The sequence below is a fragment of the Oryx dammah genome, unplaced genomic scaffold (assembly GCF_014754425.2).
Source record: "Oryx dammah isolate SB20612 unplaced genomic scaffold, SCBI_Odam_1.1 HiC_scaffold_18, whole genome shotgun sequence".
NCBI classification, from domain to species: Eukaryota; Metazoa; Chordata; class Mammalia; order Artiodactyla; family Bovidae; genus Oryx; species Oryx dammah.
Window position 1 is genome coordinate 47113316 of NW_024070202.1, and position 18726 is coordinate 47132041.

The window sequence follows — 18726 nt, forward strand, 5'->3', positions numbered from 1 at the left end:
AAACCAGAGAGACGCTGCAGGAAGTTGTCGTGGCGTCCGGTGCTACGGTCTCCGAGGCTCATCTCTGATCGCTGGCGGGAGCCAGAGTCCATTGGCCACGCTGGCTGCGCAAGGAGCGGACGACTCGCGCGGAAGCAGGATGCTCCTGGCCGGCGAGAGCGGCGAGGCACCCGTCACTCCGGTGAGGTGGCCCTGGTGACCCGGGGAGGGGACACTGGTGGCCCAGTGAGGTGGCCCAGACCTCCAGGGGAGAGTGTCTCAGGGAGGTGGAGTTGGAGGCCTGGGGACGCGGTTGCCGTGACCCCGGGGAGATGGCCCTTGCTGCTCTGGTAAGGTGGCAGACCTCCCGGGGGAGGTGGCCCCAGTGCGGTAGCTCTGGCGATCCCTGGTGATATGACCTAGATCGTTCTGGAGAGGTGCCCCTGGAGGCCAGGCAAAGTAACCCCAGCTCTCCTGGGGATGTGACAGTGGTGGCCCCAGGGACGTGGCCTTTGGAACCTCCAGACTCTGGCCTCCCAGGAAGTTGAGAAGTTGTCCTCCACTGGATGCCCCCTGAGAGCCCTGCGTGAGTTCCCCCTGTCACGCCAGTCTTAATATGTTAGTCTTACCTGTTCTCCTTCTAGTGCTGCTCTGAAAATGGTGACCAAAAGAAGAACCTCAAGGAGAAAAGTAAGCAGATTCCAAACACCTTAGCACTTTGCACCCAGCCATCGCTCCAAAACTCGGTCCTCGGGTCTGCATCCAGAAGGATCTTACTGCCCTGTTAATCTTTTAGATAAAGTATCGTTTTTTCCATTTTGTACAACCTGCTTGCATAGTTGTTGAGTCGTTCAGTTGTGTCCGACTCTTTGAGACCCCATGGACTGCAGCACGCCAGGATCCTCCATCCTTCGCTATCTCCCTGAGTTTGCTCAGATTCATGTCCATTGAGTCGGTGATGCTATCTAACCATCTCATCCTCTGCCGCCTTCCTCTCTGTTTTCCTTCAGTCTTGCATAGTAATAAATACTAATTATCATCATGCACATATTTTTGACTTTCAAGATTGTACAATGTGGGGTAATTTGGAGACTAGCACTTCCTGATCCCTACCTAGTGCAAGGACTGGTGTGGTTTCACTCCAGTGCTGCCCTTCTACTGGGTTCAAAATAATTGGGGCCTGCCTGTTATTTTAATGAAGCATCAACTTGTTAAGCATCAGGAATTTGGAGGGGCTAATGATCTAAGAGAGATGACCATCATCATAGTTGCATTTAAAGGAGTCAAATAATAATTGTTTAGTTGTACTTTACCTTCAGTGAATTTGCGGTTAACATTGATCTGGGAAGAGCACAACAGATCACCTGGTCCCTGGATCTTGAACTAGACAAGGAAAGGGAAAAGGTCAGTGTTTACTACCTGCAGGGGCACATGCCAGGGTTGTGAACATTTGGCATTTTACTTTAATGAGCTAAATGTGGCAAGCTTTTGGGGAATCATCAAGGGCTTTTGAAGTGAAATTTATGAGGAGAGGAAGGGGGAAGCATGGAACAGCTGTTCCATCAAAGAGTTTTTGGTTCTTTTGACCGTGGCAAATAGTCTGGGAATGAGTAGTGGTAACAGAAAGGGTGCCCATGTTACCATATTGGCTTTAGGACTTAGACTTGCCCTTAACATTGCCTGTTGCTACAGTGTGTCTCAGAAAGCAAGCTATGAGCACTTCATAGTACTTGGCAGTCACAGCTGCCACAACTCAGCTCCTTTTACCTAAAGGCGAAGGATTTGAGAGTATCTCATACCATTCAGTTAAACCCTTCCCTTTCCACCTTTCCCCCATTCATATGCTTGGGAAGTTGGTGCCACTGAGCTGTAGATTTTATCTTTGTCCCTCCTTTGGTGGCTTGGTCAATTTCTCTGCAATTAAAAGTGTGCTTTACAAAAAATAGAGGAGAGACATTAACACCTCCCTCCCCACCCCCACAAATCACCAGTGGGTCATTTTAAAGGATGTTACTTGAATAAGAATGTACTATGGTGCATTTAAATGGTTAAATCAAAAGAGTATAATTTTTTTGTAAAAAGTGAAGGTAGAATTTACTCTATAAGCTACAGCAAGCTTAGAGTTCACAAAACATTCCCTCCGCCCATAGCCCTGCCTCTGTGTCCTCAGATACATCACACAAACTTACATGTTTTATGTAAGATAAATGAAAAGACATGGCATTGAGACTCCTGTACATAATAGTATATGGATTCCTGTAGTAATAAAATTTGATGCAGTCCAGCCAATTCTGATCATATCTGAAGGAGAAGAAGGTAAGAATATTGTGTTAAGAGTTAGAAAACATGGATTTTAGTCCCATTTACAACCTTTTAAATGTAGGCAGGGCAAATGTTAGAATTTATAGTTGGGAAGTTGAGGCTTAGACTTTCATTAGTTTTGCTTCTACCTACCAGTGGGCTACTGGTTCTCATAGCATGTGAAAAAGCATTTAATTCTTATAAATTGAATAGAACAAAGGAGAAAAATAATTTTTTATGGGCTGGGGAGGGGAATATACACAGCGTTAAACACTGGTATATATTATGTTAATTGCTGATAGTTACATTTTACACTTAAGCATATCTTTATTTAGATATTCTTTCATTTTGTCAGAAGTAGCTGTTTTCTAATGAGGCTGTTATAACCTCTTGCCTTTCATTGCTGTTTCTTTAAAACTTTATTTTTGAGAAGCAGACTCACAGATACAGAGAACAAACTAGTGGTTACCCATGAGGAGAGGTAAGTGTGGACAGGCAATATAGGGGTAGGGTATCTAGAGGTACAAACTATTATGTATAAAATAAGCACTGAGTGAAATAAGTCAGACAGGAAAAGACAAATATCCTATGATATCACTTACATGTGGAATCTAAAAAAATGGTACAAATAAATTTATTTACAAAACAGAAGTAGAGTCACATATGTAAAAAACAAACTTATGGTTACCGGGGTTTGTTGGTGGGAGGGAGAAGAGGGAGACTTGGATTGACACATACACACTACTGTATATAAAACAGATAACTAATAAAGGACCTACTGTATAGCAGGGAACTCTACTCAATACTCAGTAGTAACCTATATGGGAAAATAAAGAAGAGTGGATATATATATATATAATTGATTCACTTGCTGTACAGCGGAAACTAATACAACACTGTAGATCAACTATACTCCAATAAGTTTTTTTAAAAGCTATGAGGATATTTTGTACAACATGGGGAATATAACCAATATAACTATAAATGGAATGTAGCCTTTAAAAATTGTGAATCACTATACTGTACACCTGTAACTTTCTGTACAGCAACTATATACTTAAAAAAAGAAAAACGCTTTATTTTTGGTAAAGAACCCAGTTCTACAAGGTTAACTCCAAGGAAGAACAGAGGTGAAGTCCAACCAGGAGTGCTCCCCAGGAGGCTCTGTATTGTTCCCCAAGGTTTATCTCTTATGTGCATACCTTGTTTTATGGTTTTGCTTTTTAAGAACTGGCCATAGTCTTTGAAATGAAATATGTGCTAGTACAATCAAGCTTTTAACAAACCATAAATGGTTTGTTTAGAGAAGACCAAATCCTTTAGGCAAACCTGGAGTAGAGAAATGCATGGTATGTTCAGGTTTATTCTAATGTTTGGTTTCCATGAAGTCCATTCTCTCTTTCTCTGGGGCCTTCTTTTATAGTATTTATTTTCATTTGGAGTTCAGTGGCTATTCCTCTAAATTTTTATATTATCTTCGCTTTTGCTTTTTAAATTTCTAGGAACAACATATCTAGAGAAATTAACCCCTGTAAATGAAATAATTCACATTGTGGACTCAGTAGAGTTGAGCATGTTTAGTATCAGGGAAGTTAATGGCTGCACAGTGACATGATGGTGTTACCAGTATAAAGTCTGACCCAAACTTCGGGTTTCCTAAGCTTCTGCAGGAAGTGGGAAACTGCAAGGAACCAAACGAGAAGCTTACACATGGAAACACACTTCAAAGGGAAACAGTTCATCTTAGCACACAGAGAGGGAGGAGGAGAGGGTATAGTAATCAGCTGTGGGTGGTGACGCTCCTACCTTCTTTGCCAAGAAGCTGCTCTGGGTCTTTGAGTTTGTCAGGTTCAGGGCACGTTCAGAAAGCCATCCTGGTGTAGACCATCACAAAGGTATAGCTAAAGATCATCTGGAAAAGAGGAGCAGTGTTGTTGGTCCACAAATTTAGGAAAATAATTGCCTTTGAAGTGAATTTGTTCTAGAAATTTGTTTTCTTCAGTGTTTTGTTTAAATAAAAATTAGAATTTTAAAACTGAAATACTTGAATCTTCATTGTACAAAGAATTCAAGGTAACTTGCTTAATTATGCCTTAAATATTCTGAATAGTAGAAGAAGGTATAGAGTCTTGCAGAGTGAAAAACTGACTTGTGATATACAGGACATCATTGACTTTTTTGCCATGGAAACAATCTCACTTCAGATCGTACAATTTAGTGGTTGTGCTAGCCATTTTGAGTTTTTCCTGGTAATTTGTGTTTTCTCTCATATTTCCTTTTTTCCCTGTGTCTGAAATGGTCAATTTTGTGCAATTGCATTTGAAACTTAAAACTCTTTTACATAAGGAGGAGTTTTTATTCACTGGTCTCCCTTTCAAATTTTTTTCATAGACTTGAGATCTTTCAATACCATTTTTTTTTTTTTAACATTTTAAAACCAGAGTCCTCCTTTGATGTTATTCTAGATTATACCATCTGGTTCTTTACAAATTTTGAAAATATATTACTAATTTAATAGAAGCTATCAGATTTGACCTTTCCTCTCCAGTAACAAAATAGATTCTTTTTTTTTTTCTGTTTATTTATTTTATTATTTTTTTTTAATTTATTTATTTATTTTTAATTTTTACTTTACAATTCTGTATTGGTTTTGGCATAGATTGACATGAATCCACCACAGGTGTACATGCGTTCCCAAACATGAACCCCCCTCCCACCCCCCTCCCCACAACATCTCTCTGGGTCATCCCCGCGCGTCAGCCCCAAGCATGTCATATCCTGCATCAGACATAGACTGGCATTTCGATTCTTACATGTTATTATACATGTTTCAATGCCATTCTCCCAAATCATCACACCCTCTCCCTCTCCCTCTGAGTCCAAAAGTCCGCTATACACATCTGTGTCTTTTTTGCTGTCCTGCATACAGGGTCATCATTGCCATCTTCCTAAATTCCATATATATGTGTTAGTATACTGTATTGGTGTTTTTCTTTCTGGCTCACTTCACTCTGTATAATCGGCTCCAGTTTCATCCATCTCATCTGAACTGATTCAAATGTATTCTTTTTAATGGCTGAGTAATACTCCATTGTGTATACAAAATAGATTCTTAAGATACAGTTGTCTGGAAACATTTAATGTGTTTGTAACTGCATTGTCATGCCAACATCTATTGAAACCTCTAGTTACTAGGACAGAATTTAGTAATTTTTCCTTCACTCTGAATTGCCTCATCTCTTAAGCATTTTGTAGTATCCTTGATCAATAAATTGCTTTATAGATATTCATCTGGGTATTTGTCTATGAGTATATTTATATACATATATATACTCATATATAATATTTGTGATGCTGAGGAAGACTCTTTGAGAGTCGCTTGGAATGCAAGGAGATCAAACCTGAATTAGCTGAAGCCCCAATACTTTGGCCACCTGATGCGAAGAACCGATTTATTGGAAAAGATTCTGATGCTGGGAAAGATTGAAGGCAGGAGGAGAAGAGGGTGACATAGGATAAGATGGTTGGATGGCATCACCAACCCAATGGATATGAATTTGAGCAGACTCTAGGAGATAGTGGGGGACAGGGAAGCCTGATGTGGTGCGTTCCATAGGGTCACAAAGAGCTGGACATGACTTAGTGACTAAATAACAACGTATATATATATATGCATATGGAGTCGTCACTTGGTATCCATGGGGCATTGCTTTCAGAACCCTTGCATATATTAAAATCCCTGGATTGCCTAGTCCTTTATATAAAATGGCACAATGTTTGCATATAGCTTACACATATCCTCTGTATGCTTAAATTATCTCTAGGTTACTTCTAATACCTAATGCTAATAATAATAGTGTATATATTAATACAGTGTCAATGCTATGTAAATAATTATTGGAGCATGGCAAATTTATGTTGATTTTTGGAACTTCCTGGATTTTTTTTGACTTTTTTTATATGCAGTTGATTGAATCCATGGACATGGAGGGCTGATTGTATATATAAATATATAAGATATAGTGTGTATATATATACATATATTCATATTCATTTATACACTATATTCATTTGGGTATTTTTGTGAACATATATATATATACATACAAATACTGTATATAAACAAAATGCCATATATAGTGTTGATTAACTTTTGAAAGTAGACATGTTGCCTTATATATCATTTGCCTTTCCTTTAACTCTATAGTAGTGGTGTTGAGTAATTGTTATTCTTTTCATTTTAGGTGACATAAATATCACAGCTCTTGTTGAAAATGAACAAGTCTGTGAAGGTACAGATAATAGTGATCTTCCTTCCTGTGTGTCGGCATTTATAGAAAAGGAAGTCGGAAATGACCTTAAATCTTTAAAGAAACTTGATAAACTCATAGAACAGATGACAGAAAGTAAAATGCAGTTAGAAGAACAGGCAAGTATTAAAACTCATTGAAACGACATCAGTAGTATACTCATTATGTGCTGTGTGCTCAGTTGTGTCTGAATCTTTGTGACCCCAAGGACTGTATATAGTCTGCTAGGCTCCTCTGCCCATGGAATTTCCCAGGCAAGAATCCTGGAGTGGGTTGCCATTTCCTTCTCCAATACACATTATAATGTAATGTAAATACAACTAATATATCAATACATATAGATCTCTTCTAATGGTTTTATGGTATTCAAATGTGGCTGTACATAATTTATTTAATCAGGCCCTTATTGGTTGATCTCTTTGCTATTCCCAGTTTTTATCATAAATAATATGAAAATAAACATGGTTATATTAAATCATAAATTCCACTGAATTATTCCTTTATTAAGAACTCGTCATGGCATCCCAGTGCTTATTGGAAAAAGCCAGGCATTCTTGTAATGCCCAAGATGCCCCCTACCTATTTCAGCTCATCTCCCTGCAATTCTTTGAACTGGATTCTGTGCCCTCCTCCCCATTTTGCTATTCTCTGATCATGACTGAGCGGTTTCTTTTGCCTGAAATGCCCTTGCCTTCCAAACTTTGCTAAAAATTTCCACCAAGTCTGCAAAGGTCTGTGCATGAGCCATGCAAGTACAATTGCCTGGAACCCCGTAAGAAGTGCAGAATTTCAGTCCCTGCTTCAGACCTGTTGAGTCTGCATTTGCACTCTATATCTCTAGGTGATTCCTATGCACATTCAAGTCCGGAAAACACCACCTTAGTACACCATTACACCTGGCATCTTTTTTATTGCACCAATCCCACTATTGAAGATGGGCCTGCATCTTTCTTTCGTAACAACTGAGATTAAGGGCAGATGCTGTGTCTAATTTATCTATTAGTCCCTAGCACAGTGCTTGGTGTAGAATAAGTGTCTCATTAGTGTTGATTAAATTGGAATTCCTCTAATATATTCTTATATTGTACTGATGCCTGATATTTGTATGTTTCTGTCTACTATAAGAAAAATCCATTTAATAAAATACCATTTCTAAAGGCATTACCTGGATATCATCTTACCAAGCATGTCAATGGTTCGTTCTTAACCTGGGCTTAAATCAGAATCACCTGGCAAACTTTTGCAAAATACAGAAACCCAGACATTTATAATCACAGTCTCATTTGTTTTTGAAGGAAAATCTTTAGTGGGTAAAGCAGGTAAATGTTCTCTCACTGAACACTCTGAAAGTGCTTTGTGATAGTAGACCCAAAGATATATACTATTTACCAGGGCCCTCCCTGCACACCTCCACATTAGCATTTTATGTTGAGGCCTGGGTAGTATAGGATGCAGAAATCCAACCTGAAGCTTTTAAATGACAATTTTTATTTGTTTAGAACATACATGCATTTTGAAGGTAACTAATAAAGAAGGTTTTGAGAATCTTACCTGATTGTTGCTGTTTTTTATTGTTTTTATTTTTGGTATGGTCAGGTACTTACAGTTTCATCAGAAATCCCTAAAAGAATTCACAGTGCCTTAAAAAAGGCAGAAGAATCAAAGCAATTCCTTAATCAATTTCTGGAGCAGGAAACCCGTCTCTTCAGTTCCATTAACAGCCATTTGCTGACTGCACAGCCCTGGATGGAAGATCTTGGAGCCATGATTAACCAAATTGAAGAGATTGAACGGCATCTTGCTTACCTTAGGTGGATTTCACAAATTGAAGAACTAAGGTAAAATAAGCCTCTTTGTTCTCATAATTATTATTTTCCTTTGAGACTCTGTCTTAGAGAGTACATGGATGCCATTAAATAACTGAGTTAATTAAAGATTATTATAATGTGATTTTACCAGTTGTTATGAAAATAGCGTTATGATAATGATTCCTTTATTGTGAATGAACATAAACTTTTCGGGGGCTTAATTTGCATTTAAAAGAAAGGAATCCAAGTAAAAAATTCAAGTCCCATAGTTGTACTGTGCACACACGATGAAAATTATAATGCCATATTAATAAAACAGCTCTTCAGAGTAGTGATATTCCTCTTTTAACCTTTTAGAGGTGGTCACTTAATGAAATGGATTGCTTTATCTATGATTCAATTTTTTGTTTTAGTGTGTATCACCTAAGTGGATATTTAGTGGATATTTTTTTAGTGGATATCACCTAAGAAGAGCTACATAGTATATTATTAGACGAATAACAAGCCCTCCTACTTTTGAATAGGGAGGGAAAAAAAAAAGAAGGTAGACCCTTGAACAAAGCAGAGGTTAGGAGCACCAGAGCTCCTCCAATGGCAAGTCTGCATACATCTTATAAGCAGACTGAAAGTGAAAGAAAGTGAAAGTTGCCCAGTCGTGTCCGACTCTTTGTGACCCCATGAACTATACAGTGCATAGAATTCTTTAGGTTAAATGGAGTGGGTAGCCTTTCCCTTCTCCAGCGGATCTTCCCAACCCAGGGATCAAACCCAGGTTTCCCTCATTGCAGGCAGATTCTTTACCAGCTGAGCCACATGGGAAGCCCAGACTTCTATTTCTATAAGCAGACTCCTATAGTTCAAACCCATGTTGTTCAAGGGTCTGTTGTACTTCTTTTTGAATTGAATACATATCATTGATTGATTATGTCTGGTATTGCCTTTCAAACAAGCTGAATTAACATTTCTGCTTACACTGGCAGATGTTTTGGTTTCATAATTTCAATTATGAAAATAGCTATAAAAGACAAAATCTGTTAGGAAACTTAATGATTAGAAAAGGGGAAGAAAGAAAAATGAGAGAATGAGAGTAGGGGAAGGCCAAAGTGCTGTCAAAAATAAAGAGCCAGTGGAAAACAAAGGTGTGGAGGAAGGCCTAGCACCCAGTGGAGCTGGGCAGGGTGACGGTGGCACATGCCTGTTCCCACAGAGGGCGCTGTGACCGCCCAGGAGCAGGACTGATGCTCTGCAGGAACCCAGCTCGTAGTCAGCTTCCAGCTCCTCAGCCAAGCCTTGGTAGAATGCACACAGGCCGCCTAGAGAGAGAGCACTTACTTCCAATTTCCTGATGACCTCTGAACAGAGGTTAATTATTGAAAAGGTTCACTTTTGTTCCTTATTCTGCTTAAGATATGGAATGTGATTTTTATCAAAAGAAGCATTTCATTTTCAAATGTTCTTTGAGCCAGTGTGTAAAATGGTAGTCATATGCTGAATTAGTCCTGAAGACATGTTGTATTTGGCTTGTTTTAAAGAATTTGATTAATAGTTTAATTTTGCATGGAAATCTTGATTTCTCCTGAAAATGTTTACGATTTGGCCACATTAGATCTACATTCCAGTGTGACAGCCCTAGGCTAGAGCCTTAGGGTGGGGTATGTGCTTTGTACTTGGCCCGACTTTGCTTTTCTTAATTTACTTTGCCTGTCGGACCTTTCTAGGCATTTGACTTTGCTACCCTTGCTATAGAGCTTGCCTTAAATTTTATGTGCAGCTTGGCGGTAACTTGAAAGGACTTGATTCTGAGGTGCCACCTCCCTAAGTTCCCTATAGTCAGGTTCAGCTGGGCAAAATAGATACAGATTGAAGACTAGCATTATTGACTTACCAGATGCCACCCACATTCTCCCCTTGGACTAAGATTCTGTAAAAGACAGATTTCTTAGAAATGAGGGGTGCCTGATGGAATGTGACAAAGGAAAAGTCTGTCCTATTGGGAGAGCGGGGCAGGCAAAGTGGAGGGAGATGTCCTGAACACAGCCCACCGCTCTTTGGAGGATGCTGAGGATTCCAGGCTCCTAAAGACTGGGGTGTCAAGTTAAAAAAAAACACAAAACACTTTAAGTTAGTGCTTCCTTCTTCTTTTGGTTGTAGCTTTATATAAGGCAGGAGGAAGAAGCAGTTTTCCACATTTGGAATTACTCTGTGAACAAAGTGTCTTTCAACTTTGCTCTTCCTTGTCTTTCAGTGATAACATTCAGCAATACCTGATGACCAATAATGTCCCAGAGGCAGCCTCTACTCTGGTATCTATGGCAGAACTCGACATCAAGCTTCAGGAATCTTCCTGTACTCATCTTCTTGGTTTCATGAGGGCCACAGTTAAATTCTGGCATAAAATTCTCAAGGACAAGCTTACAAGGCAAGGAATTTGTCCATATTTCATGGTAATTGCTTTCAGATGGCTATTTGCTGTTCATTCTGTTTGATAGCAATACTTCTCTCACTTTTCTGTTACAGTGATTTTGAGGAAGTTTTAGCACAGCTTCACTGGCCATTCATCACACCCTCTCAGTCTCAAACTGTTGGCATCAGTCGACCAGCCAGTGCCCCTGAGATATATAGTAACCTGGAGACACTGTTCTGTCAGCTTCTGAAACTACAAACCTCGTATCTTTTGAGGGGTTAAAACTTACTAAAATTTCTTTTTTCTAGAGTGGATTTGGACCAGAAAGGAAAGCTTTCTGAAAGTGGCCAAGAAGCAAAATGGGAGGAGTACTAGGTTTGGACTTACCTGTGTATGGTTATGTAGTGGGCCGGGGCGGGGGTGCTGTTCTCCTTCCAAATAAACTGCATGTGGTTGGAAGGGCTGCGAGGAGTTCTGAACTACATGATTGACCCAAGTTTGCATCACATATAGGTCTCTTGGGACAATCAAAAAACTGGGCAAAATTGGAAGGAAACCTTAGTAACTTCGTGTTAATTTAATAAAATGATTATTCGAATGTGTTTCCTTATTATCCTTTATCTTAGGAAAGATTAATTCTAATAACATTTCTCATGGACTTTTTACTTAAGTCATATGTAATTTAAAGTGAGATTACATATCTGTTATAATTTCTCAGTGTCATATATATCTGCTAGATAAATGTTCTGTGTGTATATATACCTACATCTATGCATATATGCTTTTTTTTTCCCTTGACTTTACTATGTCAGAGATGAATTATTTACTGAGCCAAAACAGCTTCCAGAAAAATACTCTCTTCCCACGTCCCCTTCTGTCATCCTGCCCATCCAGATTATGCTGACTCCCCTTCAGAAGAGGTTCAGGTATCACTTCAGAGGGAACCGGCAGACTAATGTTATAAGCAAGGTGTGCTTTGCCGCTTCTTGCCCCGGTTTTAATTAATAGCAAATACTAAGGATGTCTCTAATTTTGCTGGCTTAAGTTAAATTCTGATTCTATCCACATTCCTGTTTTTTCTCTAAAGAGCTAAATTCCAGTTTCTTCACTGCCCTTTACAGATAGAACTTGGGACTTGTGTTGATATGTTGTTAAGAATCAGTGTGCTCATTAACACACCATCTGACCACTTCCTCAGGTTTCTTCTGGGGTGTGCTGTAGCGTTTGCTGTGGCACTTGTTTACAACTGGATCCACACCACTGTGCAAACTGCTCCTTCAGGTTTATAAATACATCAGAAAGAGAAGTGAGAGTCAAAAGATGGTAGAGCATTAGCTTTTGAATGGAAGTGCTGATGTGTTCAGTGATTTGTAGTGGGACTTCCCTGGTGGTCCACTGGTTAGGACTCTGTGCTTCCACCATAGGGGGCGTGGGTTTGACCTTTGGTCAGGGAACAAAGATCCTATGTGCCATGCAGCATGGCCAAAAAATAAAAATAAATAAGAATTTAAAAATATAAAATGATTTGTAGCTATACTAGAGAGAGTATGGGGATAAGTAACAGGAATGACTTTGAGGAAATTATCACCAGCATTTTAGTTGAGGGACCACACCCAAGTGTATTGGACATCTTGTTGAGACTTTTTCTTTAATCTGCTCTGAAAATCACAGACAACTGTTTTCAGTGAAATTTGATTGAAATGTGTTGAGAATTATAACCTTGGGAGTTGCTAGGGGGTGGATACTGTTTATCCTTGAAGTCTTCCCACATGTGATGCGGTGCAAGTAGCAGAGGAGTCCTACGGTAAGTGTTTTGAGTTAAATGATTTAAAATGCCTGATTACTTGGCAGACATTGTACATGTCACATATAAATGAGTTTACAGGGTTTATAGAACTGTAAAGGAATCAAGGGATAGGCAGTTATATCTATGCAGGGAAGAGTGGGATAACAATGAATTTCTGGTTCTCAAATTCAGCTTGTTCTTTCGTACTTCTTGGGTCTCCCTCTCTTGGATGGGGTCTTGGTGGAAAGAAGAGTAGAGCCGATTAGTAAGTGGTAAGTGGCACAGGAGAAGTCTAAACTGTAGAGAGGCAGTAATGATTTGAGGTGAGAAAATTGTTAGTTCTGTTGGTTGCTGTTTAAATTGTAGTTCCAGTGGTCTAGTACTCTGACAGGAAGCCTGAACTACGCAGGCCCCGAGATTAACTGCCCCCTTTTCATTTCTGTATTCCCAGCATCTAGCACACAGCAGGGTTTTACCTTTCAGAAAATGTTTTAGAGTTCCTGTCCAACAAAACATAGGTTTATAGAATCACCTTTAGTGACAATGTAAAAAACTGAACACTTACATTACTTTTCTGTAATTACAGCTGCTTTAAGTCTTTATATTTTTTGTAACGCAGACCAGCCAAATTTTTCTTAATTTAGCTTTTGAGAAAAAGAAAAAACAGAAGAAAGTCATGTTTAAAAATTATTTTGGAAAGTTATTTCCAAAAAAATTATATAAAGGCCATCATTCTTTGTGATACTTATCTTTTACATATTTCTAAAGTGCTAGGTTTTAAATATTTATGGTAATTTAAATTCATTAGTTGACTTAAGCCACATTATTGAAATTTATTGGGAGTACATTGGGAAACATTTGATTATTAAGCCTTCCGTGAATGTAAAGTTCAGAGTCAAAACTGTGCTCTTATGTATACAAACATTTAACTAACTGTAACTTTCTAGTTGGAATGAGTTAAGAATTCAAACTGTTCATCTTCCTTAGCCTGAATGGTACTTGGCTCAGGTTCTTCTGTGGATCGGGAACCACACTCAGTTTCTGGATGAGAAGATTCAGCCAATATTGGACAAAGTGGGCTCTTTGGTAAACGCAAGGGTAAGAGATTCAGTCCAAAGCATTTCAGTTTCAGAGTTGCAGGTGTCCATGAATAAGCTGTCATTTTCATTTCCTTATGCTTCTGTATTTTTTTAGCTTGAATTTTCTCGGGGCCTTATGATGCTGATTCTTGAGAAGTTAGCTGCTGATATTCCTTGTCTGCTCTATGACGACAGTCTCTTCTGTCATTTGGTGGATGAGGTGCTTTTGTTTGAAAGAGAACTACACAGTGTTCATGGCTATCCTAGCACTTTTGCTAATTGTATGCATATTCTATCAGAGGAGACCTGTTTTCAGAGATGGTTGACTGTGGAGAGAAAATGTAAGTGCTCATATGGCTGTAGGCTGGGGAGAGGTATCTCTTATTGTGAATACAAAATTTTAGGTGTTATTCTTCTCCATTTCTGGGTAGAAACTAGAGCCATCTGAATTTTTCTCGGTTGAGGTTTATCAAGTTGCCTTCAGAGAGTATCTTCTTTTCTTCCCATCAAGCTTCAGTTTTTCCCAGAATTGTACTCTATGTATTTCTAGGGTAGAATAGTCAAGCCAGGGACTTCTCTAGTGCTCCAGTGGCTAAGACTTGTGCTCCCATTACAGGGGGACTAGGTTTGTTCCTCAGGGAACCAGATCCCACAGGCTGCAACTAAGAGTTTGCCTGCTGCAGCTAAAGATGCTGCGTGCCGCAACTAAAAAGATACTGAGTGCCACAACTAAGACCTGGCACAGCCAAATAAATCCAAGTATGTTTGAAAAAGTTTAACCCAGTAGAGTTAACTGCTTTATGGATTTTACATATAGTATTTCTGCTCTTATGGAATCATTCTGGATGTGGCTTTTCTAGTCAGTGAAGATTTTTTTGAAGATATTTTGAAGATTCTGGGTAGGTGTGGTGGGCAGAGGTAAAAGATCTTACTTAACCTTAAAATAGAGCATGTTATATATAGTGCAACTAGTAGGAGGGTGTAAATTTTTTTTTATAGAAAAATGATAATTCCTAAGAAATTATGAGTTGAAAGGTTAGGAATTACAATCTGTAACTACTTGTTTGACATGATCTTTCTTGTGTGCCAGTTGCTCTTCAAAAAATGGACTCAATGCTCTCATCAGACGCTGCCTGGATATCCCAATATAAGGACATCACTGATGTGGATGAGATGAAAGTTCCAGACTGTGCAGAAACGTTTATGACACTACTCTTGGTTATAACTGGCAAGTATAGTCTTAAAGATATAACTTTTTTTCTTTTTAGAAGTACTGACTCTTAACAGACTTGTGGTTATCAAGAGGGAAAGGGGAATGGTGGAGGGATGGAATCCATTAGGTGATAAACCATAATGGGAAAGAATATGAAAAAGAATATATATATGTATAACTGAGTCACTTTGCTATATAGCAGAAATTAAACACAACATTGTAAATCAACTCTACTTCACTAAAATTTTAAAAAGTAAATATAAGTACTACTGATTCTTCACTCAGTACTTTTGAAGTAGTTTGACAAAATACCATATAGTGGTTACTGTAGTATCTTCAAATTCAATTTCTATTTTGGTCAAACTCTAGCACAGTATTTTAGCTTTCGGGTTTTTTGTAATTTAAGTAAGACCTTAAACATTAGTTTACATGAGGGGAAAATTCCTCAGTTGTTACATAAAAACAAATAAGAATTTAATTTTCTTACCTGAATTCCCTTGTCTTTCAACTTTTCAAGTATCTTCAGTAAATGGTGATTGACCCAAATTTTAAATATTATTTTCTTCACCTTGTTATATCAGAGTTTGTAGAACAGTAAAATAATAAAGTAACTTTAAGGACAAGAATGGGGGCTTCCCTGGTGGTTCAGATGGTAAAAAGGCTGCCGGCAATCCAGCAGACCTGGGTTCGGTCCCTGGGTCGGGAAGATCCCCTGGAGAAGGCAAAGATCGGAATAGTAATGGGAACTTCTATGTTCCCAGAGTGTTCTGGCTGGAGGGTGGCCCAGGCCCAGCCCTGGTTGGTCTGTCCCTGTCCATGTTGCCCTTAGGGCACTGCAGACCTGCTGGTTCTCCAGGCGCTACTGAGCTGTCACTGCCGTAGTCCTTCTGTGTCTCGTCCATTTCTTGGGCCTGTGTGGTAACCTGAAGGGGTGTCATTCCAGCCCAGTCAGTAAATAATTCTGTATTCTTTAAGAAAAATATGAAAAACACTAAAATACAAAAATATTTCGCAAAACTGATTAAAAAATCTTTTATTATGGAAATTTTCTCATATATATATAAAAGCAGCATAATGAACCCTCAGGTTATCTGTTCCTAAGATTTAAAACTATCGCTTTTCTATTATGTATTTCCCCCCCCCAATACAGACTTTTTTCCTGAAGTATTTTAAACATCTTTTCACCTATAAATCTTTAGCTACGTGTTTCTTTTAACCTATCCTAGTTCCTCCTTCCTTTTTTAAAAAATGTCATTTGTTGAAGAAGTGGAATAATTTTTGTATACGATTTTCTCATACGCCTTTAAAAAAATTGAGGCATAACTTTTAAAATGAAGCACAGTTGATTTACAACATTGTGTTAGAGGCATAACTTATATACAGTGAAATGCATAGAGCATCAGTATATAGATCAATGAGTTTTGACAGTACTTGTGAAACACACATCCTTAGGGAGTTTAGAAATGGATCCATACTTGAATGGTTGGTTGATTTTTGACAAAGGCATCAAAGCTAGCCAATAGGAAAACCCTATACCATAAACTTTCACATGCTGTTTGTGCTAAGTCGCTTCAGTCATGTCCAACTCTTTGCGACCCTATGGACTGTAGCCGGCCAGGTTCCTCTGTCCTTGGAATTCTCCAGGCAAGCTGGAGTGGGTTTCTATGCCATCCTCCAGGGGATCTTCCCAACCCAGGGACTGAACCCATGTCTCTCATATCTCCTGCATTGGTAGGCGGGTTCTTTACCACTAGCGCCAGCTGGGAAGCCCATAAACCTTCATATGTCTTGTTAATTTTCTCCACAGACAGGTATAAAAATCTTCCCACAGCTTCCAGAAAGTTGCAGTTCCTGGAGTTACAGAAGGACTTGGTAGATGATTTTAGGATACGATTAACTCAGGTGATGAAAGAAGAGACTAGAGCTTCCCTTGGCTTTCGGTACTGTGCAATTCTTAATGCCGTGAACTATATCTCAACAGTGCTAGCAGACTGGGCTGACAATGTTGTAAGTTAATCTTTTATATTAAGTAATATATTAGTAATTTGAACAGTTTTACCTTTTGAAATGTTGAATCTGTAGCAAGCAGAAATAACACACGTTAGACAGAATCAAAACTGGGCCAAACTTAGGAGGTATGATTACAGTGTATATTTTTCTCATCTAAGTCTCATATAGTTAAATCACCCTGATATTTTAATCATTGGAAAAGAAAGCCATCCTTTCATGAAATTGTAGTTTATAAAGTAAATCTTTCCTCTATAGATTTTAAACTTGGGAAATATGTTGAATGGTAATTGCCATCTCAGAAAAAGCTAAGCTTGTATAATGACGTCAAAATCAATAAAATTCAGAACTTTAAGGAAAATAACATTTGATAGCTCTTAAAAGTGAAAGTGTTAGTCACTCAGTCATGTCCCACTCTTTGTGACCCTGTGGACTGCAGCCCGCCAGGCTCCTCTATCCATGGAATTCTTCAGGCAAGAATACTGGAGTGGGTTGCCATTCCCTTCTCCAGGGGATCTTCCTGACCTGGGGATCAAACCCATGCCTCCTGCATCATAGGTGGATTCTTTACTGTCTGAGCCACCAGGAAAGTCCCTATTGAGTGCCTTCAAACATGACAAATTATGAAGAGTCATAAAAATAGAAACATTTTTAACTTAAATATTTCATACATTAAAATATTATTTAATATTTTGTTTTTTTGAAACATACTCAAGAGTAAATAGAATGGTAAAATGAACTCCCATATGCCTATCACCCATCTTCTAGTACCAGTTTTGTTTCATTAAGCCTTTCTTCTACCGCTTATGCAGAATTATTTTGAAGTAGTTCTCAGATATATTTCATGGTAAATATTTCCATATGTATCTCTAAAAGATAAGAATCCCTTTTTAAAAAAGCAGCATGGTATGTGGGGATCCTAGTTCCTCGACCAGGGATTGACCCTACACCCCCTGCATTGGAAGTATGGCATCTCAACCACTGGAGCATCAAGGTAGTCCCAATATACTATGAATTTATAACAAAATATTATACTAGACTGCTAGCACATCATATAGAAAAAAATGTATTCCTTTACTGTGAGAGAAAAACAAAATGAAAGTCTTTATCTTAAATCCAGGATAATCAGCCAAAAAACAGGAAACAAATATACTAATAATAGATGTAAACAAGATAAATACCTGATAAACACAATCATAATTTATTTTAATCTGGATCTTTTGGCTGGGACTTAGTAATTATTTAAAGACTTTTACAGAAATGTTAACTGAAATACATGTGCATGATATCATTCTGCTGAGCAAGGAAAATAATTATTTCATAAAATGAATATTAGTAGAATGTAATGATCAATGCATTTGTCTTTATAAATTCACCTAATCAGAATACATTCATTCATTATGTACTTTTATGTGTCATGTTCCTAATTTTAGTAGGTGCTTTATTCACTCACCCCCACCAACCCCCACAGTGCTCCATTTTCTGCTTAGCTTTTTCGTAAAACAGTCATTCTTGCTTCTTGTGCCAATGCTTTAATGAGAGACTCATTCAGGGGCACATTTTTAGTTTCAGTGAAATATTTGTGGAACATCATTAACTCTGTAGTCGGTTAATGGAGATGAACTGGCCATCATCCCTGTCCTTAGAAAATTAATAATCTGATATTGAATTAACTGGTTCCTTCTGTCAACAGAGAAATAATCAAATTTTAGAGTTGACTCTTCAAATCATGAATGAACTTTGTGTCTGGTATGTTGTTATGGAACAAATTCTGTTTAACACCAAATATCATTTAACCACATTCATAGTCCTTCAGTTTGTGAATACTCTAAATAAAAG

General features: G+C 38.3%; 1 protein-coding gene across 1 annotated transcript in view; it reads left to right on the forward strand.

The window, feature by feature from the left end:
* Window positions 1-18726, forward strand: part of RINT1 (RAD50 interactor 1) — a 24495-nt gene continuing 5769 nt past the window's right edge. Inside the window, exons 1-11 of the mRNA XM_040260811.1 lie at window positions 1-181; window positions 624-669; window positions 6525-6709; window positions 8187-8428; window positions 10644-10817; window positions 10916-11065; window positions 11615-11771; window positions 13576-13686; window positions 13783-14008; window positions 14758-14895; window positions 16688-16887. Coding sequence (XP_040116745.1) covers window positions 140-181; window positions 624-669; window positions 6525-6709; window positions 8187-8428; window positions 10644-10817; window positions 10916-11065; window positions 11615-11771; window positions 13576-13686; window positions 13783-14008; window positions 14758-14895; window positions 16688-16887 — 1671 coding nt within the window. The 5' untranslated portion in view covers window positions 1-139. The remainder of the gene's footprint in view (window positions 182-623; window positions 670-6524; window positions 6710-8186; window positions 8429-10643; window positions 10818-10915; window positions 11066-11614; window positions 11772-13575; window positions 13687-13782; window positions 14009-14757; window positions 14896-16687; window positions 16888-18726) is intronic.